Source organism: Oryctolagus cuniculus, chromosome 6 (genome assembly GCF_964237555.1).
Source record: "Oryctolagus cuniculus chromosome 6, mOryCun1.1, whole genome shotgun sequence".
NCBI classification, from domain to species: Eukaryota; Metazoa; Chordata; class Mammalia; order Lagomorpha; family Leporidae; genus Oryctolagus; species Oryctolagus cuniculus.
In genome coordinates this window covers 28,453,731-28,477,777 of record NC_091437.1, presented here as the reverse complement: position 1 = coordinate 28,477,777, position 24,047 = coordinate 28,453,731, and the positions used below count along the sequence as shown (strand labels likewise).

The window sequence follows — 24,047 nt, the reverse complement described above, 5'->3', positions numbered from 1 at the left end:
GAGTGAACCAGAGGATGGAAGACCTTTCTCTCTCTCTTCTCTGTAACTCTAGCTCTCAAATAAACAAATCAAATCTTTGAAAAAATGTAATAGTGGTAAATTATTTCTGTATACCAATATATTTCCCATTTTCTTTATGGATTGTAAAACATTCTGACAAAGACAAAATCACTGAAACAAGGCAGTTACTTTAAGAGAAGTAAGTAGGGGCTGGTGCTGTGGGGTAGCAGCTAAAGCTACTGCCTACAAAGCCAGCATCCTAAATGGGCATGGATTCAAGTCCAAGCTGCTTCACTTCCAGTACAGTTCCCTTCTAATGCACCTGGGAAACAGCAGAAAATGGCACAAGTCCTTGGGCCCCTGCACCCACGTAAGAGACCTGGAAGAAGCTCCTGGATCCTGGCTTTGGCCTGGTCCAATCTTGACCATTGCAACCATTTTGAAAGTGAACCATAGGATGGAGGATCTCTCTCTGTCTTTCCTTCTCTCTCTAACTCTGCCTTTCAAATAAATAAATAAATCTTTAAAAAAGAGAGAGGGAAATAATACTTGAATATTGTATTTTTTAACTAATAGTAAGATCAATTTCTATTCTTGTATAATAAATTTTAAAATATCCAAAAAGGTCTATAAAATTTATATACAATAATATACATTCAGAAATTAATTTTATTTTAATTTATGATAACTTGCATTCTTTTAAAATTATAGAACACTGTAAACCAACATATCTATATGCTGGAATTATATAGATTAGAAACAATTATGTTTACTATATTCATAGAAATTATACAGGCTTCAAAAGTATCTTCAAAAACTCACAAAAAAATGGCACAGCATACTTGAAAAAGAACCAATACAAGACCTAAAAATGGAAAGCAAAATGTTAACATTCTAACATAAACTTTTTTTTGCAGTCCAGAGGTCTTTTATTTATTTATTTTATACTTATTATGTCATGAATTCATAAGGAATGGGTTCCAGCAGCTCAGGCTCCTTTTCATTGGTTCTGATAAAGTGGGCTTCTCTGGGTGGAGCAGGCTGACACTTTAGTTTAACCCAAGTACCCTTCTCTTTGGCTTTCTTCTTTTTCTGATCATTTTCCTTCCCAAGTTTCAAGAAGCTATCTCGGTTCTCAGAGTGCTTAATATGTTCAATATGTACATTTATTCTCTTGGCAAGAATCTTGCCCTTCACTTGTTTGTGTACAACAGTGCCAACAGCATGCTGGGTAACATTGAGACTTCCAGTGTTGCCATGGTAACATTTATGGGGCATTCCTTTTTTAACAGTACCCATTCCTTTGGTGTCTACAATGTCACCTTTCTTGTAAATGCACATGTGGCCAAAGGAACAACTCCATGCTTTCTGAAAGGCCTGTAGAACATGTACTGGGTACCACACCTCTTTCCCTTTGTGTTCATCATCTTGGTGAATTACTGGAAGATGGCAGTTCCAGCCAAAAGGAAGCTTAACATAAACTTAGAGGAAGATTTCTATTACCAGTGATGCAGAATCAGTAGTCTGAATCAACCAAACTACTGAAAAATCATAAAAGCACCTAGTGGTGAACAAGTCATGAAGAATTAACAAGAGGTTAAAAAAAAAGAAAAGAAGCCGGCGCCGTGGCTCAATAGGCTAATCCTCCACCTTGCGGCGCCGGCACACCGGGTTCTAGTCCCGGTTGGGGCGCCGGATTCTGTCCCGGTTGCCCCTCTTCCAGGCCAGCTCTCTGCTATGGCCAGGGAGTGCAGTGGAGGATGGCCCAGGTGCTTGGGCCCTGCACCCCATGGGAGACCAGGAAAAGCACCTGGCTCCTGGCTCCTGCCAGGATCAGCGCGGTGCGCCGGCTGCAGCGGCGGCCATTGGAGAGTGAACCAACGGCAAAAGGAAGACCTTTCTCTCTCTGTCTCTCTCTCTCACTGTCCACTCTGCCTGTCAAAAAAAAAAAAAAAAAAGAAAAGAAAAGAAAAGAAACCAATTCAGAAGATAAACCCAGACTCCCAGCAACTTTTGATCTGGGCTGTTTACATTTAAGAGATGGATGAAGACTGACATGTACTTATGACAAGTCCCTCCTGGGACAAGACAAACAAAAGCCTGAATCCTGAGTGTGCCAGTCAGGGGAGAACTTCATAAGCAACCTCTACTTTGGGCTAGGGAATAGGAGGGGCTACACTTAAAGAGTGCATGTAAACTGTAGATAATGAAGTTCTTATCCAGAATACCTTAAACCTGACATGGTTCGAGGCTACCCAGTATTTCTAGTACCCCAAAGTACCTGGCAGAAGCAAGTCAAAATCCATCCTAGAGGATGGAAACATCTTTATAAGCCCAAAATTGTTTCTGAGAAGTGTTTGACACAGCTTACATCACAGTGTCAAAGATAAAAAGACTCGTGGAGATACAAGATGCCACTGAAGAAACAACTTAAAATCAGAACGCAGAAATAGACCCAGGGGGATCCCAGTCACTGGACACATCAGAAAAAGGTGGTTAAAAATTATTTATTGTATGGGGCCAGCATTGTGGTGCAATGGGTTAAAGCCCCAGCCTGCAACACCAGCATCTCATATGGGCATCGGTTCTAGTCCCAGCTGCTCTTCTTCTGATCCAGCTCTCTGCTATGGCCTGGGAAAGCAGCAGAAGATGGCCCAAGTCCTTGGGCCCCTGCACCCACGTGGGAGACCTGGAAGAAGCTCCTGGCTCCTGGCTTTGGATCAGCTCAGCTCTGGTCATTATGGTCATGTGGGGAGTGAACCAGTGGAATGGAAGACCTCCCTCTCTCTCTGGCTCTACCTTTCTCTGTAATTCTTTCAAATAAATAAAATAATTTTAAAAAGCTATTTATTGTGTTCAGGAGCTAAAAGTCAAGCTTGAAAATTTCAAGAGGGAACTAGAAATTACAAAAGTAACACAGATTATAAAAAGAAGAAATAGAAATGTCTCCATGTGTTTGTACTGCTGTAACAGAATACCACAGATTAGGTAATTCCTAAGAGCGGGAATTGATTTTGCACAGCTGTGGAGGCTGGGAAACCCAAGATCAAGGCATCCTCACATGGTAGAAGGCAGAGTGGCAAGTCAAGGACAAAGCCCTTATGTCACTCCCTTCTATCATGGCATCAATCTATTCCTGAGGGCTCCAAAAAACACCCCCCAAAACGCTCACATCCTGATGTACTCCAACACTGTAACACAAGGAACTGGACGTCCAACACATTGATTACGGGGCCCTAGCATTCAGAGTACAGGAAGAAGCGACAATCAATGAACTTTAAGGTACATTAAACTTACATAACGAATCCCAAAGAGGAAAAGATGTTAAAACAAAAGGTAGAGATAAAAAGGATGGGGGGAGAAGGTTAAAACATCTCTAGTTAGAATCCTAAAATATCAGGATAGAAATACAATGAAGCAACATTGCAGAAGACAATGGTGAGGGTAACTCCAGGGCTGCAAAGGCATCAATTCACAAATTTAAAAATCCCAATGAATCTAAAATAGAATGAATATAAACAAACATACACTGCAACACTTACTGGTAAAACTGCAAACTATCAAAAGCAGCAACAGGAAAATGACAGAAGGAATGCTAGTTAGAGTCACAGCTGAATTTGTGACAGCAGTAATGGAAACTAATAGACACTGGAATATTTACAAAGTGCTTAGGGCAGAAATTCCAACATGAAATTATATCCTCAAGGAAAAAAGTCTTTCAGGAACTATGATGAACATTTCAGATAAACAAAACTTGAAATAGTTCTTCAGCAGCATCCTTACACTAAAGAAAACTCAAAGATTTCCACTGTCAAAGACAGTTATCTCTGATAGAAGTGCAAGAAATAAGGAAGAGGGGCCAGCGCCGTGGCTCAATAGGCTAATCCTCCACCTTGCGGCGCTGGCACACCGGGTTCTAGTCCCAGTCGGAGCGCCGGATTCTGTCCCGGTTGCCCCTCTTCCAGGCCAGCTCTCTGCCGTGGCCAGGGAGTGCAGTGGAGGATGGCCCAAGTGTTTGGGCCCTGCACCCCATGGGAGACCAGGAGAAGCACCTGGCTCCTGCCTTCGGATCAGCGTGGTGTGCTGGCCACAGTGCGCCGGCCGCGGCGGTCATTGGAGGGTGAATCAACGGCAAAGGAAGCCCTTTCTCTCTGTCTCTCTCTCTCACTGTCCACTCTGCCTGTCAAAAATAAATAAGTAAATAAATAAATAAATAAATAAATAAGGAAGAGGAACAAAACTGACAGATATTGGGGCGGGTGCTGTGGCATAGTGGGTAAAGTCACCACCTGCGGTGCCGGCATCCCTATGGGTGCTGGTTCAAGACTTGACTGCTCCACTTCTGATTCAGCTCTCTCTATGGCCTAGGAAAGCAGTAAAAAATGGCCCAAGTCTTTGGGCCCCTGAACCTGTGTGGAAGACCTGGAAGAAGCTCCTGGCTCCTGGCTTCGGGTTGATTCAACTCCGGCCACTGCAGCCACTTGGGGAATGAACCAGCAGATGGAAGACCTACCTCTCCCTCTTTCTCTCTCTCTCTCTCTCTCTTTCTCTCTCTGCCTCTGCCTCTCTGTAACTCTGCCTTTCAAATAAACAATTCTTTTCTAAAAAAAAAAACTGGCAACTATTTAAATACATTTCTAAACAATGTTGAGAGTAGAAAATTATATTAACATCTTGGGTTAAATATTTTTAAGACATGAAAAAATATTATATAAATCAAGACAGATTTATAGATTTATAAATAGCATATAAATTTATATACTATAAATAGTATATAAATAAAGATAGATTTATAGATTTAAATGAATTAAAGAATTTCAGGTCTCTATCTTGAACAGGAAGAGGAAGAATATCAATTAACTTTTAAAGATTTATTTACTTATTTGAAAGAGAGATTTAGAGAGAGAGCGAGAGAGGATCTTACACATGCTGGTTCACTCCCAAATGGCAACAACAGCCAGGGCTGGACCAGGCTGAGGCTAGGAGCCAGGCCTCCATCCAAGTACCACACATGGATGGCAAAGGCCCAAGTACTTCAGCCATAATCTGTTACTTTAAAGACACATTAGCAGGGGCTTAGATCAGAAGCAAAGCTACCAAGATTGGAACCACTGCACCAGAACTTCCACCCTACCAATCAACTTTTGACTTTTCTATATCAGACACATGCAAATTTAATTTGTGGAGTAGCCAATTAATTTTTGTATTTCTCCAAATATTCAAATATAAAATTTCCAAACAGTACATGAGCAAATGTAACAATAAAACATAATCATTTCAAATATTTTAAAAGGAAGGAAAAAGAGAAATAGAAGTGACGATACCCAAAAATGCACAAAACGACAGATTCATCCCTGAAGATATCGGCAGTTATCCTAACTGTAATAAAATGAATGTCCCAATCAAGGGCCGGCGCCGCGGCTCACTAGGCTAATCCTCCGCCTAGCGGCGCCGGCACACCGGGTTCTAGTCCCGGTCGGGGCGCCGGATTCTGTCCCGGTTGCCCCTCTTCCAGGCCAGCCCTCTGCTGTGGCCCGGGAGTGCAGCGGAGGATGGCCCAGGTGCTTGGGCCCTGCACCCCATGGGAGACCAGGAAAAGCACCTGGCTCCTGGCTCCTGCCATCGGATCAGCGCGGTGCGCCGGCCGCAGCACGCCGGCCGCAGCGGCCATTGGAAGGTGAACCAACGGCAAAAGGAAGACCTTTCTCTCTGTCTCTCTCTCTCACTGTCCACTCTGCCTGTCAAAAAAAAAAAAATAAAAATAAAAATAAAAAAAAATGAATGTCCCAATCAAAATTTAGAGACTAAGAAAGAGAACTTGTTCAGGCTATCCATTGTTCTTTAGAGAACCATCCCAACTATATACTGCTTTCAAACAGCTTATTCTCCCCCCTGGTTCTGACTCAGATGGGTGGTTCTTGCTTGAAGTCCCTCAAATGAATGACACCAGATGCAATGGATGCTTAACAACTAACATACAAATAAAAAGGTAAATTAATCTGCACAATTAATAGAAAAAAAAACTTCAACACAAAAACAAAAAGCAGAAAGCAGAATTCTGAAAAGAAAGTAAGTTTACAAAAATAAAACATTTGGGGCTGGCATCACGGCATAGCAGCCTGCTACACCAGCATCCCCTATGGGCATCCCATATGGGCAATGGTTCATGTCCTGGCTGCTCCACTTCCAATCCAGCTCTCTGCTAACGGCCTCGGAAAAACAGTAGAAGATGACCCAAGTGTTTGGTCCCTGCTACCCATCTGGGAGACCTGGGAGAAGCTTCTGGCTCCTGGCTTTGGCCTGACTTTGCCCTAGCTGTTGCAGCCATCTGGGGAGTGAACCAGCAGATGGAAGACCCCCCTCCTCTTTCTGACTCTGTCTCTCTCCCTGTAACTCTGAAATTCAAATAAGTAAATATTTTTTAAAAATTAAATTTATTAGAAAAATATAGTAATTAAAAACCTGTACATACCTAATAATATAGTTTCAAAATTTTAAAAATTGAATTCTAACACCTAAACAAATAAACATTTGTGGTAGAAGACTTTAGCATACCTATCAATAATTGCTAGCATAACTTTTAAAAATAATAAGATTAGAGATTTTTAACTACATAACTAGCCATGTTAACCCTGCATCCAATACATTGTACATGTACATAATATGTTCAAGTACACATAGAACATCTGTAAAAATTAACCATAAATTATGCTACCAAGAAAGTTTCCAGAGTTGAAAACTTGAAATCATAAAGAACATGTTCTCCAGTTACACTGATTTTAATTTTTTTTAAAGATTTATTTGTATTTATTTGAAAGAGAGTTAAAGAGAGAGGTAGAGACAGAGAGAGGTCTTCCATCCACTGGTTCACTCCCCAGATGGCTGCAACGGCCAGAGCTGCGCTGATCCAAAGCCAGGAGCCAGGAGCTTCTTCTGGGTCTCCCACATGGAAACAGGGGCCCAAGGACTTGGGCCATCTTCTACTGCCTTCCCAGGCCATAGCAGATAGCTGGATTAGAAGTGGAGCAGCCGGCTCTCAAACCGGTGCCCATATGGGATGCCAACGCTTCAGGCCAGGGCTTTAACCCACTGCGCCACAGCGCTGGCCCCTACACTGATTTTAATTTAAAAATTAACTCAAAGTAATTGAAACATGATTACAGTCTTAAAAATTAAGGAAAACATCAATGGATAATTTTTTAAAGATTTATTTTATTTATTTGAAAGACAGAGTTACAGAGAGAGGTAGAGACCAAAAGAGAGGTCTTCCATCCACTGGTTCACTCTCCAAGACGGTCACAATGGCCAGAGCTGTGCCAATCTGAAGCCAGGAGCCAGGAGCTTCTTCCGGGTCTCCTACCTGGGTGCAGGGGCCCAAAAACCTGGGCCATCTTCTACTGCTATCCCAGGCCATAGCAGAGAGCTGGATTGGAAAAGGAGCAGCTGGGACTCAAACTGGCACTCATATGGGATGCTGGTGCTTCAGGCCAGGGCTTTAACCCACTGCACCACAGCGCCGGCCCCTCATTCTTTAATAACTGTAAAATACTTGAACTGAAAGATGGTGGGACTTCTACATGTGAATACTGATAGGATGAAGCTAAAACATTATAAAATAATGACTTAAAATTCACTTCAAATTACTAGAAAAAGAAGTTAAGATAAACAAAATTTAAGGAAATAAAAAATGAGAGCTGAAATTAATTTTTCTCCTTGTGGACAATCCAAAGATCTTGGAATTCTTTAACTCATTTCAACCCCTTTTCAGTTATATGTTATTTAATCATGTTTTAGACATCACAAGACATTATCATTTCAATCATTTATACAACTCATATTCTTTTAAACAAGCAAGGGCTCAACAAAATTAAAGTGAGTCCTTCTAAAGAACCAATATTAATAGCATCTGGTGTTGTTGATACAGAAAAACAAGCCCAGGAAACAAACATGATATCAAGAATTGAAATGGGGGGCTGGCGCTGTGGCATAGCAGGTAAAGCCGCCGCCTGCAGTGCCAGCATCCCATAGGGACACCAGTTTGAGTTCCGGCTGCTCCTCTTCCAATCCTGCTCTCTACTATGGCCTGGGAAAGCAGTAGAAGATGGCCTGAATCCTTGGGCCCCTGCACCCACATGGGGGACCCAGAAACAGCTCCTGGCTTCGGATCGGCTCAGCTCTGGCCATTGTGGCCAACTGGGGAGTGAACCAGCAGATGGAAAACCTCTCTCTCTCTGTCTCCCCTTCTCTCTCTGTGTAACTCTAATTTTCAAGTAAAATAAATAAGTCTTTTTTTTTTTTTGACAGGCAGAGTGGACAGTGAGAGAGAGAGAGAGAGAAAGGTCCTCCTTTTGCCGTTGGTTCACCCTCCAATGGCCGCCGCGGCCAGCATGCTTTGGCCGGTGCACCGCGCTGATCCGAAGGCAGGAGTCAGGTGCTTCTGGTCTCCCATGGGGTGCAGGGCCCAAACACTTGGGCCATCCGCCACTGCACTCCTGGGCCACAGCAGAGAGCTGGCCTGGAAGAGGGGCAACCAGGACAGAATCCGGCGCTCCAACCGGGACCAAAACCCGGTGTGCCAGCGCCGCAAAGTAGAGGATTAGCCTATTGAGATTAGCCTATTGAGCCACAGTGCCGGCCAAATAAATAAATCTTTAAAAAAAGAATTGACCTGGGAGAGTATGCTGCAGTGGATACCAGCATTCCATATCAGAGTGCCAATCCAAAGTCCTGACTGCTCCACTTCTGGTCCAGTTTCCTATTAATGCACCTGGGAAAGCCTTGGAAGATGGCCCAAGTTTTTAGTGCTTCCATCCAAACAGGAGACCTGCATGAAGTCCCTGGCTCCTGGCTTCTTGCAGCCACTTGGGGAGTGATTCACTGGATGGAAGATCTCCCTCTCCCTCCACCTCTCCCTCTCTCTGTGTCACTCTTTCAGATAAACAAATAAATCTTAAAAAAAAAAAAGGACTGAAATGAGACTATCACTATAGATTCTGTAGAAAATGTGAACTAAGGATTTACATCAACTGAGAAAATCCTTGGGAAAATATCACAAACTATAATCTACTAAAGAGGACATAAACAAAATTACTTAATAGGAAAATAGGAAGTTGAATCATTAATCAGAAATACCACCAGTAAAACTCCTGGTACAGACATCAATCATGAACTCTAGTTTCAAATAAATAACTCAAAGATCAGATAAACTTTCCTGGAAAACTGAAAAGGAGATAACATATTTATTAAGAAGCTAGCATAAGTTAATACTAAATCTAACAAGGAACCCCATAAATACATATAATTCTTATGCTTGCTAAAAAATTTTAAATACAAATAAATCTAACAAAAAAATTATAAATGAAAATGCCAGTACTACTATGAAACTTAGATGTAAAAGTCTCTTCTTTTTTTTTTATTTAATGAGCATAAATTTCCAAAGTACAGCTTATGGACCACAATAGCCTCCTCCCCCCCGTATCTTCCCTCCCACCACAACGCTCCCCTCTCCCACTCCCTCTCCCCTTCCCCTTCACATCACGATTAATTTTCAATTATCTTTATATACAGAAGATCAATTTAGCACATGTTAAGTAAAAATTAAAAGTCTCTTCTTAAAAAATTAGTAAAATAAGGGGGCCAGTGCTGTGGCATAGTGGGTAAAGTCGCCATCTGCAGTGCTGGCATCCCATATGGATGCTGGTTCAGGTACCGGCTGCCCTTCTTCCAATCCAGTTCTCTGCTATGGCCTGGGAAAGGAGTAGAAGATGGCCCAGGTCCTTGGGCTCCCACACCCGCGTGGGAGACCTAGAGGAAGCTCCTGACTCCTGGCTTCGGATCGGCGCAGCTCCAGCTGCTGCAGCTAATTGAGGAGTGAACCAGTGGATAGAAGACCTATCTCTCTCTCTCTGCCTCTCCTTCTCTCTGTTTGTAACTCTGACTTTCAAATAAATAAATAAATATTTTTTAAAAATTTTAATAAAATAAGGGCCAGCATTGTGGTGCAGTGGGTTAAGCCACTGCCTGTGACACCGGCATCCCAAGAGCACAGATTTGAGTCCCAGCTAGTCCATGTCTGATCTAGATCCCTGTTATTGTGCCTGAAAAAGCCCAAGTACTTGGACACCTGTCACCTATGCAGTAAACCCAGAGAGAGTTCCAGACTCCTGGCTTTGGCTGGCCATTTGGAGAGTGAACCATAAGATGAAAGATCTCTTTTTCTTTGTGTCTCTGTCTCTCTTTATAACTCTGCCTTTCAAATAAATAAAATAAATCTTCAAAATATAATGAAATAAATCAGACAGTATACAGAAAATAGTTATATTTATATTAATAGTTATATATACAATTATGTTTACTCAAGGAAATGAAGGTTGGTCTAACATTAAAAAACAAGTAATTCAACATATTAACATTATAGAAAAAATTTGCACATATTACATACAAAGGTGCAGCTAAAACACTTTACACTGATAACATCCAAAATCAATAAATTCTGATTTGCAAATATTAATGGTAAAAATAACAGATGAAAACATTTTAGATGTCATTTTTAAATGCAGAAATCATTTAAAAATGAAATTTGGGGGCTTGTGCTGTGGTTCAGCACAGTAAGCTGCCACCTGCAGTGTCAGCATCCCATACTGGTACCAGCTGGAGTCCCAGCTGCTCAGCTTCCAAAGCAGCTACTGTACCTGGGAAAGCATCAGAGAATGGCCCAAGTCTTTCAGCCCCTGAATTCACATGGGAGACTCAGATGAAGCTCTTAGCTCCTGGTTTTAGCCTGACCCAGCCAGGGTCATTTCGGCCATTGGGGACTGAACCAGAGGTTCGAAGATGGATCAATCTATCTATCTATCTTTCCTTCTCGCTTTCTGTAACTCCACTTTTCAAACACATAAAAATAAACCTTTTTTTAAAAAAGAAAGAAAATGAAATTTTGAATGGTATCACTTTTAAAACAATCATGTATCAGGACATAAATCTAACAAAGTATTTCCAAGACTTCTATGGAAAAAAAATGCAACACTCTATTGAGAAACATTGGGGAGGACCTAAATAAAAAGAGATGTATGATATGTTCATGAATTGCAAGCTGCATATGTTACAGATTTCAGTTCCAAAAAACTGATCTATAGATTTCATGCAATACCAACCAAAATTTCAGCAAAATTTGTTACTGAAAAGCTGTAAAACTTGCATTTGAAATTTAAGTGAAATTAAAGGCCAAGAATTACCAAGTCTTGAATAAGATCAAATCGGGATACCATGTGATGTTTTGATCTATGTATACCAAGTATGTATACATTGTACACAATCTATGTATACATTGGATCAAATTAACACATCCATCACCTCATGACCACATTTTTCTGGTGAGAACTTAGAAGTCTATTCTTTCAGCAATTTTGAAATATACAGTACAACATTAATAACTATGCCCCACAAATACACAAAGTATTATTTGTCAATTAAATTAGTCATTTTAAAAGAGACATTAAACAACATTATGTTCTTTTAAAAAGTGGAATGATCTGATGAAATCTTTACTTAATATATACTAAATCAATCTTCTGTATATAAAGATAATTGAAAATGAATCTTGATGTGAATGGAATGGGAGAGGGAGCGGGAGATGGGAGGGGTGCAAGTGGAAAGGAAGTTATGGGGGGAAGGGAAAGCCATTGTAATCCATAAATTGTACTTTGGAAATTTATATTTACTAAATAAAAGTTAAAAAAAGTGGAATCATTTATAATATCAGATATCAAGCCTTTTTTCAAAAAGATGTATTTATTCATTTTAAAGATAGAGTAACAGGAAATGGGAGACACAGCAAGAGAAAGATTTTCTTTTACTGGTTCACTCCCCAAATGGCCACAAGGAAACCAGGGACCTGGAACTCCATCAAGGTCTCCCACGTGAGTGGAAGGTGCCCAAAAATCTAAGCAGTTGTCTGCTTCTCTCCTAGGCACATTAGCAGGGAGATGGATTGGAGCTGGAGCAGCCAGGACTAGAACAGGCACTCCCATAAGAGACGCCTGCATTGTAAGTGGCAGCTTAACATACTTCAGTTCTGGCCTCTGGGTAGCAAGTCTTAATTTAAAACTACTATAATTAAAATATATGGTACTGGTGATGCTACTACCAGAAAAAGAGATAGAATGGAATAAACCATTCAGAAACAGACTAATATAAATAAGAACAATGTGAATATGAAAGAAATGGCACTATAAAACAGTAAAAAAAAAAGTAGGTTTTTTCTAAGAATGGCACTGAGACAATTTCTATATGGTAAAAATAAAACAGGACAACTTTCTTATGTAATTTATGAAAACCAATTCTAGAAAACATGGAGAGCAAAAATATAAAAGATAAAAAACATAAGGTTTCTAGCTTACAATGTAGGTGAATATATTCATCAGCTCATGATAGAAATGTATTTCTTAAACCAGAAACAAACAAAAAACATTTTAAATATATAAATTAAATAACAAAGAAATTAAGAACTTTTTTTATAAAAAGCAAAAAAGACTCTAACTTGGTGTGAATATCAACAATAGCCATAATCAAAAATTGAGTTGAAAAATAACCATTTCATTCACATACAGTAAATTTTAAATTAATTACAGATTATAGGCTGGTGCTGCGGCTCAATAGGCTAATCCTCCGCCTTGCGGCGCCAGCACACCGGGTTCTAGTCCTGGTCGGGGCGCCGGATTCTTTCCCGGTTGCCCCTCTTCCAGGCCAGCTCTCTGCTGTGGCCCGGGAAGGCAGTGGAGGATGGCCCAAGTGCTTGGGCCCTGCACCCCATGGGAGACCAGGAGAAGCACCTGCCTTTGGATCAGCGCGGTGCGCGCCAGCCATGGCAGCCATTGGAGGGTGAACCAACGGCAAAAGGAAGACCTTTCTCTCTGTCTCTCTCACTATCCACTCTGCCTGTCAAAAAAAAAATTTTTTTCAAACCACTGATTTGAAGAAATTAGGAATTTTGCATATCAAATTATACAGCAACAAAAAAGGGAAAAGGAATCCAATAAAATTGGCAAAGAATTTGATCCAGAAAGTTTAAGGCCCTAATAATCAATAAGAAAAAGACAGAGTTCATAATATGCAAATAATCATATTTAAAAGGATGTTCATAAAAGATGCTCAAGTGATCACTAACATGAAAAGTTGCTCAGCTTCATAAGAGAAACACAAATTAAAATGATAATGAGATGCCACTACTCATCCACCAAATTTAAAGGTCTAACTACTGCAAATATTGTAGAAGAGGAAAGCAACATAAGGTTCAAAAGATGTGAGCAAAAGTGCAAAAAATTTAAATCACTTCAACAAAGATTTTAATAGTATCTGGTAAAGGTAAAGGTATATATCCTATGGTCCAGTAATTCCTATCATAGGTTTATAACCAGGGAAATGTATGTTGTATGCACTAGGAGATATATACAAGAAAGATTACTCACAACATCAGAACCCAAAAACAGCCAAGATATCAAATAATAGGGTTTTTAAGGTTTTATTTATGTATTTATTGAAGGTCAGAGAGAGAGAAAATCTTCCATCCACTGGTTCACTCCCGACAGCTGCAACAGCCAGGGCTGTGCCAGGCTGGAGCCAGGAGTCAGAAGTTTAATCTAGTCTCCACATGGGTGCAGGGGCCCAAACACTTGGGGCCATCTCCCTCTGCTTTTCCAAGGTTAGTAGCAGGGAGCTGTATCGGAGGTGGAACAGCAGGGATATGAACCAGCGCCCATATGGGATGCCAGCGGCATAAGCGGCGGGTTTATCCACTACACCACAATGCCAGCACCCCTAAATAATAGCTTTAAGTAAATTATTATATGATCTTCAAGGAACTATTTAAAAGAATGAAAAATGAATAAATTACAGTTACCCAACATAACATGGGGAAAATCCTAACATACACAGAATCAAGTGAAACAACTAACATATAAGAAAATACATATTTTTAAATTCCACTTATATAAAATTCCATAGGCAGAAATAAAGGTTCAGAATGACCTGAGTGAATAGAATTTGCAGAGAAGAATGAGCTGTACAGAAAGAAGGAGACCTAGAGAACTACTGAAGTGTCTTCTTTGATCTTTGGTTGAAGACTAATGTACACATGCATTGGGTGAAAATCCACAAGACCAAGGAAAGAAGCACTGGAAAGAAGTAGACAGAATAATTCCTAGAGCTCACACACGGCTGGAAATAGTTCACATTCCTACTGGTCACAGATAAGAAACCTTTCAAAACACAAGTTATTAGGTGCTCTCCTCAGAAGAGTAAAATTTCAGTAGAGGCTGAATTAGTTCTATGCTAAAAACTGCTCCGGATGTAAACTAACAAAGCTTGAAATCAACCTTTGAAAGAAACAAATTGGTCCCATGCAACTTCACTTCATATCACAACTAAGTCCAACTCTTCAGAGATTCTCAGCAGCAATATTACTGACACTTTGAACTGGGTAATTCTCTATCACAGAGGACTATCCTGACATTGTAGGATGTATTCCATCATCCTTGGCCTCTAGCACTAGATGCCAACAGCAATCTCCAAGTATGAAATGAAAAATATATCCAGGCACTGACAAACTATCCTTTGGAGGGCAAAACTGACCCTGGTTGAAAACCACTGCTTTAAAGGATCTGTCTCTCTACACCCTCCTCACATCCCACCTCTGCTGCAACTAACAATGTAAAATTCACAATCTGATCACAGATTACCAGACATGTAAACAAGCAAGAAAATCTAACACAAACAAGAATAAAAATCAAACAGGAACAGTAATGATTTGCCTGCTGAAATTAGCAAACAGGAATATTAAAACATCTGTTATAAAAATACTTGTATACTAAAGAACACAGAAAAAAAGTTCAACATTAAGTGGGGATAAATAAAATAGCACTTTAAAGATCAAGGGGCTGGCACTGTGGTGTATCAGGTTAAACTGCCACCTGCAAAATTCCAGCATCCCATATGGCATTGGTTGGAGTTCTGGCTGCTCCACTTCCAATCCAGCTTCCTGCTAATTCACCTGGGAAAAGCAGCGGAAGATGGCTCAAGTCCTTGGGTCCCTGCACCTATGTGAGAGATACAGATAAATGACGCTCCTGGCTCTTGGCTTCAGCCTGGCCCATCCCCAGCCACTGAGGCCATTTGGGGAGTGAACCAAGCAGATGGAAGACCTCTCTCTCTCTCTTTCCCTTTCTCTCTATAACTCTTTCAAAAGTAAATAAATATTTAGAAACAAGATCTATATAGAACCTTATCGAGAAAAGAATTAATACACTATCTGAAATGAAAAACATACTGATTAGAATTAGTAGATAGGGCCGGCACCTCAGCTCAATAGGCTAATCCTCCACCTAGCGGCGCTGGCACACTGGGTTCTAGTCCCGGTCGGGGCGCCGGATTCTTTCCCAGTTGCCCTTCCTCCAGGCCAGCTCTCTGCTGTGGCCAGGGAAGGCAGTGGAGGATGGCCCAAGTGCTTGGGCCCTGCACCCCATGGGAGACCAGGAGAAGTACCTGGCTCCTGCCTTCGGATCAGCGCGGGGCACCAACTGTGGTAGCCATTGGAGGGTGAACCAACAGCAAAAGGAAGACCGTTCTCTCTGTCTCTCTCTCTCTCACTATCCACTCTGCCTGTCAAAAAAAAAAAAAAAAGAATTAGTAGATATGACACTACAAAAGGAAAGATAAGTGAACTTGAAATCCTAGAGAATTTATCAAAGCTATCCAAAATGAGGCACAAAGAAAGAAAAGACAGACAAAAATGATCAAAACTACTGTGAGACAATACCAGTAAACAGAAGTGTAATTGAAATACCAGAAAGAAAGGAACTGAAGAAAAAGATTTTTGAAAAAATTTGGCTGAAATTTACCCAAATCTGATGAAAATGATAAACCCACAGAGGCTGGAATATCAACAAACTGCAAATACTCTAACATAAAGATTGTCAGATTACAGTACATCATAACCAGTGTAAAAAAAATGTGACAATAAGGAAATTCTTAATAGAAACCATAGAGGGTAGGAACATGAAGAAGGAAGATGCATATGTAGAGGAACACATGCGCTCTTCATACCAGAAACTATGCAAACCAGAAGACAATGGAATGACATCTTTAAAAAACTGTCAACAATACCCAGTGAAAATACTTTATCAAAATTAAAAATGAACTAAAGATTCTTCTCAAACAAAAGTGGAGTGAATTTATTGCCAGAACACATCCATTACACCAAATTTCAAGGAAAAACCTAAAATTCATAAAAGAAAATAAGACATTTCTATATATAAAACTTTAAAATATTTTATATAGGAAAATACACTACAAACATCAATAGAAATTATATGGGAGGAAAATATATTTGTGATATACACAGCAGATAAACAGTTAATATTGATATTACTGAGAACTTTCCCAAAATAAAAACAAAACAATACACAAATAGACAAATAATTGATAAGTCAAAGAAGTCTAAGTCCAAATCAACAAAATACACATGATAATGCAAATTCATGATTATACATAGGAACTTAAAATAACATAGTGGGGCTGGCACTGTGGCAACTATTAAGAGTCCCACTGAGGCCCCTGCTGTGGAATAATAGGTAAAGCCACCATCTGCAGTGCCGGCATCCCATATGGGCACCGGTTCAAGTCCCAGCTGCTCCACTTCCAGCCGGCTCTCTGCTATGGCCTGGGAAAGCAGTGGAAAACGGCCCAAGTCCTTGGGCCCCTGCACCTGTGTGGGAGACCCAAAAGAAGCTCCTGGCTCCTGGCTTCAAATCCGCACAGCTCTGCAAGTTGCAGCCACTTGGGGAGTAAACCAGCAGATGGAAGACACCTCTCTCTCTCTCTCATGCTCTTGCTCTCTCTCTATTACTGCCTTTCAAGTAACTAAATCTTAAACATTTAAATGATAATGAGATATCACTATATAGAGATCACATTGTTAGAAAGTTCAGCCTCTACTGTTTCTGGAAATAAAGGGAAAAGTGTGCTCATAATTTGTTGTTGGAAATTTAAAGTGCAACAAAATACTTAGAAAGCAATCTAGCAATGTATTTTAAAACAAAATTATTAATGCTTTTTGATGCAATAATTCTACATCTCAGATTCCATTTCTTAGAAATAAATATTTTCAATATTTTAGGAAATACATGTTCTTTTATAATGATAACAAGCAGAGTTTATGGAAACAAAAGAACACCTGAAGCAAAGTGGTTGCCCATCAACAGATGAATAACTGAATACATAATTATACTTCCACACTATGGAGTACTACCAAACAGCCATTAAAAATATCAGATTTGGGCTGGTGCTGCGGCTCACTAGGCTAATACTCCACCTTGAGCCGCCGGCACACCAGGTTCTAGTCCCGGTCGGGGCACCGGATTCTGTCCCGGTTGCCCTTCTTCCAGGCCAGCTCTCTGCTGTGGCCCGGGAAGGCAGTGGAGGATGGCCCAAGTGCTAGGGCCCTGCACCCCATGGGAGACCAGGAGAAGCACCTGGCTCCTGCCATCGGATAAGCGCGGTGCGCCAGCCGTGGCGTGCCGGCCGTGGCGACCATTGGAGGGTGAACCAATGGCAAAAGAAAGACCTTTCTCTCTGTCTCTCTCACTATCCACTCTGCCTGTCAAAAAAAAAAAAAAAAATATATATATATATATATATATATATCAGATTTGCAGGGATTTCCAAAAGGTACTAGTTACCGAAATGTAAAATGCGACAACAAAAATAACACTAGGTATGTACGTGTATAAAATAATTATTTGTGTGCAAATCACAATGTAAAAGATTGTGTGATATTGTTAATATGCAGACTGGGACACCCGCATCCTATTTCTGGAGTCTGATTCAGAGTCCTGGCTTTGGTTCGGTTCCCATTTCCTGCTGATGAACACCTTGAACAGCAAATGATGGCTCTGAGCTGGTTCCCTGACACTCACATCGAGGACCGGGATTGAGTCCTCAGCTCCTAGGGATTTCAGGAGCGACCCCAAGGATGAGCTCATCCCTCTAACTCATGATCCCTCGCAAGTAAATCATTTTTTTATGAAAAAGAAAAATCACAAGGTACGACACTTCCTCCAAAAAGACTAAAAGGGGAGAAAATGCACTGCAAAACAAGGAATTTAGGTGAAAAGTCCTGAAACTCTTTAAAACAATCATGAATGTGAGTATATGTATTAATTAAAATTTTCAAAATATAAAATTATAATTAGCCTTATTAAAACAAAATTTTCTACTCATTTAGGTTCTCACAAGGTAGCATGTCTTGCGTATGATCACGCATGCAGCAAATACTTAAAACTATTCCAAATTCAGTGATTATTCGTATTTTGAACATCTGATCGAATGTTCCATGTTAAAATTTCACATTGAAAAATGCCTAAAATCAAATGTCAACAGAATAGTTAAATACCATAAAATTACAGAAACAGAAAAATAGAAATTAAACTATTAAACAGAAGTAAAATTAAAGATACTTTTAAAAACAGCCAATGAGGACTAAAGTATCAAGTAAGTACAATGATTTTTTTTTTTTTAATACAAGGTTACCTCCTTCAAATGTTCTGAATCCGCTTCTCTTTCTCCAGTTTCCCCTGTAGAGAGCGGACCCGGAGGAAGGCCGGGGCTGAAGGCCATGAGGTCGGCCTTGGGCGCGCCCTCGCCGCCGCTCACCCGCTGCCGCCTCCGCTGCGAGCACGACCAGCTCCCCACCGCGCTCGCGCACACCAGCGCAGGCTGCCCCGGCCCGCACGCGCCCTCCGCCGCCGGCGCCCAGCACCGCAGCGCCGTCCACACCACCAGCGTGAGCACCAGCAGGCTGCTCACGGCGCAGATGGCCACGATCAGGGACGCGTTCACGTCCAGCAGCGCCGCCGCGCCGCCCGCCGCCGCCGCCACGCCCGCCACGCCCGCCACTCCCGCCGCCGCCGCCGCCCGCGAGGACGCCGCCGCCGGCGCCTGCCCGCCGTCCACCAGCGACAGCAGCACCGTGGCCGTGGCCGTCAGCGCGGGCTCGCCGTGGTCCTTCACCAGCACCAGCAGCCGCTGGCGCGCCAAGTCCGCCTCGTCCAGGCTGCGCGTCGTGCTGATCTCGCCCGTGTACAGCCCCACGCGGAACGGCAGGCGCGCGCCGCCCGACGCCGCCCCATTCGGCGCCGCCTGCAGCTCGTAGGACAGCCACGCGTTGTAGCCGGCGTCCGCGTCCACCGCGCGCACCTTCGCCACCACGTGGCCCGCGCCCGCAGACCGCGACACCCACACCGGCACCGCCTCGCTCGCCGGCCCGCCCGCGCCCCGCGGCAGCACCCACGGCGCGTGGTCGTTCTCGTCCAGCACGAACACCTGCAGCGTCACGTTGCTGCCCAGCGCCGGCACGCCCGCGTCGCGCGCGCTCACCTCGAAGCGCAGCAGCTCCAGCTCCTCGCGGTCCAGCGGCTGCAGCGCGTGCACGCGCCCGCTCTCCGCGTGCACCGACACGTAGCTCGACAGCAGGCGCTCGCCCACGCGCCGCTCCACCAGCGAGTACGACACGCGCGCGTTCTCCCGCGCGTCCGCGTCGCGCGCCGACACCGTCACCAGGTGGCAGCCCGGCGCGTTGTTCTCCCTCACGAACACCGTGTACTCGGCCTGCGCGAACGCGGGCGCGTTGTCGTTCACGTCCGCCACCTCCACCCACACGCTGGCCGACGCCCGCAGCGCCGGCGAGCCCGCGTCGCGCGCCGTCACCACCACGCCGTAGCCCGACACAAGCTCGCGGTCCAGCCCGCTGTCCAGCACCAGCGAGTAGTAGTTCCTGAAGGTCGACAGCAGCCTGAAGGGCACGTCAGGCGTCAGGGCGCAGCTCACCTGCCCGTTGGCGCCCGAGTCGCGGTCGGACACGCTGACGAGGGCGATCACCGTGCCTACGGGGGCGTCCTCTCGGATGGGCAGTGACAGAGAAGTGATGGTGATCTCTGGGACATTATCGTTTGTATCTAGGACTTCCACTAACAGGGTACAGTGACCTGTCCTTGGAATATTGCCTTTGTCAATTGCTTCCACGTATATTTCATACAATTTCGTTTGTTCAAAATCCAGTTTACCTTTCGTTCTAATTTCTCCAGTGCTGGGATGTATAACAAACGCACTGGCCACTGCCGGCGGTGTAGGCTTTCTAAATGCGTACACCACGTCTCCGTTGGCACCGTCATCCGGGTCTGTCGCATTTAGTTGAATCACTACTGTCCCGTTGAACACGTTCTCTAACAGTCTCACTTTATAAAGGAGCTGGTCAAAAGCCGGGGCGTTGTCATTCACATCCAGAACCTCGATCAGCAGCTGAACTGTGCCGGTCAGCTCCGGTTTCCCTCCATCCACAGCTGTCAGTAATAAACTATGCTCCTGCATTTCCTCTCGGTCCAATGTCTTCCTCAACACAAGCGATAAAGAAGACGTCTGCTCACGATTGTTCTGAGTGTCCAAGGAGAAATAATCGTTGGGATCCAGTCGGTAGGTCAGGGCTGAGTTCACTCCGATATCTGCATCGGATGCGCCATCTAGTGGAAACCGGGTTTCCGGAGGTATCGACTCTGGAATGATGATTCTTTTCTTACTTTCAGGGAACACGGGCGGGTTGTCGTTGACGTCCCTCACCTCCACCTCCACGTGGAACACCTGCAGCGGCCGCTCCACCACCACCTCCAGGTGCACGCTGCACTCCGCGCTCCGCCCGCACAGCGCCTCGCGGTCCATCCGCGCGTTCACGAACAGGATGCCGTTCTGCACGTTCACCTCCAGCAGGTCCCCGCCGGCCCTGGACGCCACCCGGAACAGGCGCGGCACCAGCTCGGCCAGCGGCAGCCCCAGGTCCTGCGCCAGGCGGCCCACGAACGTGCCGTGCTGGGCCTCCTCGGGGACCGAGTAGCGCAGCTGGGCGCTGCCCGCCCGCCAGGCTGCGAGCAGCAGGAGCCAGGGCAGCAGGCGCCGGGCTCCGGGACCTCCTCGCAGGGAAAACAGCATTGTACACTCCAAAGACTTCAGAGTATCTACAGTAGATTCAATGCCTTACCTCAAACTCCCTCTCAAGATCCAGTTTTACAGCCTCTTCGTGTGGGCGAATGCGCATCGGATGTCCGCTGTCTGCGTTTTCCCGGAGGAAGGAGGAAGCGGTGTGGGTCTCCGCGGAAGCGCTCTCAGCGAAGGGCGACACCATGCGCACGAAAGTGTAAGTGTAGAACGACTGAGTTTTCAGATTTTCCACTGGTGTAAGCTTTTCCCCCCTTGCATTTCCTGACTTTTTTTACTGCAAATTCGTAATTGAAGTAGAAACGTTTACCTTCTCAAAACCAGTAAATTCTCATATTCCGCTCAGTAATGTATCTTAGTTGCCAGTGGGTTAATGAGTTCCATTTTCCCACACACTTATTCTTAAATGTGTGAACTGTCCGTGCAGAATTTTAAAAGACAGAAAACATAAACATTCATTCTGAGAGTCTCCAGCTGATGCGGACTTTGGTGGCAAGGTCAGTTTCCTGTGATATCTTTCAAGACACACCCCCCCCCAACAGCCACTAACTCCAAATTGGAACACAATCACGTAAGAATAAAACGGATGACGGTGGGAAATATTGACAACATTTTAAAATAAAGCTACCATATTTATGAACTTCCCCAGGTAGGGCTTTGAAATAAGGATAAAATATGCATGTTTTAAGGGAAGCATCCAGTCATTCAATGTGCGTACAACCTTGTGTGTCCATAGACACAAGAATGCTTTCAAGGGCAGGATTCTTTTTGCATAAAGTAGCCCAAGAGCTGGCATCCTCTGTATTTAATAGAGTTTGAATTGCTACCAAAAGGTTCCCCTTCTTCCTATCCATCTCACTTCATCATCACTGGGAAAATCATTGTTATCCTTTAAACTGGCTCTAATTTTCCAAGTGACAATAGCTACAAACAGACGTTAACAAATATTTAGCAGGGAAGGGAGGAAGGGGATCTTACTTTTGTCTATTTGCTACAACTATCATTTCAGGACTAAGAGCACAATGAAAAATACATCACAGCTCCCATAATTATATTGTCAGGTCTGTGTATATCTCTATAGGAAATGACAGTTGGGTACACTTCTGTGCCTCTGCTCCCCTCTGAAAATGTGGGTGCACTATTGAATATTTTCTTGCCTTCATCATTCTTTCCTGCACCACTACTTCTACTAACACAGCTTTATTCTTACAACAGGAATAGTCCCTTGATTCTAACTCTTCTTGTCTATCAGGCCCTAAATTGCTTCACTTCTCCAACTAAGTAGACTCATAGTAATCATTTAGAATATTCTCTTCCAGATACACTAGAATCACTCATTTACTTATATCACTCCTCTAATATTTTCTGTAGTCTCCCCTATGCAGTATAACCATCCATTCCCCATTCTTTCTCAATATAAAGTAGCTATTTAATCATGATGACTATTTGTATTCTCTAAAAGTTTACTTTAGTTGGACCTTCATAATTCATAATTAAATCTACTGTCTTGCCTACAGAAATTCATTCATATTCTGTCACATCTATTCTAATTCTCAACCTCACTGCCACCATATTCCTTTTTTTTTTTTTTTTTTTGACAGGCAGAGTGGACAGTGAGAGAGAGAGACAGAGAGAAAGGGCTTCCTTTTGCCGTTGGTTCACCCTCCAATGGCCGCCGCGGCCAGTGCACTGCAGCTGGCGCACCGCGCTGATCCAAAGCCAGGATCCAGGTGCTTCTCCTGGTCTCCCACGCGGGTGCAGGGCACAAGCACTTGGGCCATCCTCCACTGCCCTCTTGGGTCACAGCAGAGAGCTGGCCTGGATATACATATACATATTATTCCTGCATTTTAGCTCCTTCTTTACTTGTTTCTTTCCTTCAAACAATAAACATTTCTAGACATATACATATATATATATTATTCCTGCATTTTAGCTCCTTCTTTGCTCATTTCTTTCCCTCAAACATTTCTAGATAAATACACATAAATATTACTCTTGCATTTTTTAAAAAAACTTAAACTCATTCCCTTCCCTTCACCTCTAACTTCTAACATTTACTTGAAAAGTGCACTGAGTTTTCTTTCAGCCATCTGTAGTCTATGCTGCCTATGATTTTTCAAGCCTACTACAGTCATTTGAGTGCTGCCCACCCCAAAGATATATACACATTTTAATCCTCATAACCTGCAGACAATATGGCAAATGACGTGAATAAATTAAGGATCTGTAAAGTTCCATGGATCATCCTAGACTATCCAGGTAGACCATAAGTGCATACCCTAATTAAACAAATGCAGGGAAGAAAGCATGGAAAGAGAATAGGTAATGTGACCACAAAGACAGAGATGGGGTGATGGAGCCACAAGATAAGGAACAAAAGCCATCAAAGAGACAACAGATTCTCCTCTGGAGCGACCAGGAGTACGGTGGTACCAGCACCTTGATTTTGGATTTTTGGTCTTCAAAAGTGTGAGAGAATAAATTTATTGTTGTTTGACACCACCCAGCATTACCAGGAACTAACACGCCTACACACTTAAATTCTTTTCTTGGACACACTACTTTTCAACTCTCTCTCTCTCTCTCTCTCTCTCTCTCTCATTTCATTCTTTCATGGATTTATATTGTTTCCCTAAAACAATTACTCCAAAATCTACATCTACAATCTCTGAGTTCCAGAACCATATTTACATGGACAATGCTATAATCCTAGAACCTCAAGAGTAGAATTTTCTTAAACATCCCTTTCCATTCACTACTCAAACACAAATTACTTCTCCAACTGTGTCTGCATCTTGGTTAATGGCAACTTCATCCACTCAGTTGACCAAACTAATAAGCAAGTGTCAAATTCTTTTTGCCTTTCTTTATCATTTGTATTGAGTCAGTCATAATCTTGTTGCTTCTACATTGCCTATGCCTCTTGTACATGTTTCCTTCAATCCATTTCTGCTTTCATAATTCAAGTCCCTATCACTTGCAACTGAAATTACTATAAAAGATTTTAC

General features: G+C 42.9%; 2 protein-coding genes across 4 annotated transcripts in view; one reads left to right on the top strand and one right to left on the bottom strand.

Annotated features, from left to right (window-relative positions):
• PCDHAC2 (protocadherin alpha subfamily C, 2) overlaps positions 1-24,047 on the bottom strand; it is a 200,802-nt gene that overhangs the window by 112,517 nt on the left and 64,238 nt on the right. The window lies entirely within an intron of this gene.
• Positions 1,387-22,074, top strand: LOC138850018 (coiled-coil domain-containing protein 177-like). Its single transcript, XM_070075725.1, has 3 exons — positions 1,387-1,505; positions 18,621-20,520; positions 20,631-22,074. The coding sequence occupies exons 1-2, from the start codon at positions 1,387-1,389 to the stop codon at positions 19,963-19,965; spliced, it is 1,464 nt and encodes a 487-aa protein (XP_069931826.1). The 3' UTR covers positions 19,966-20,520; positions 20,631-22,074.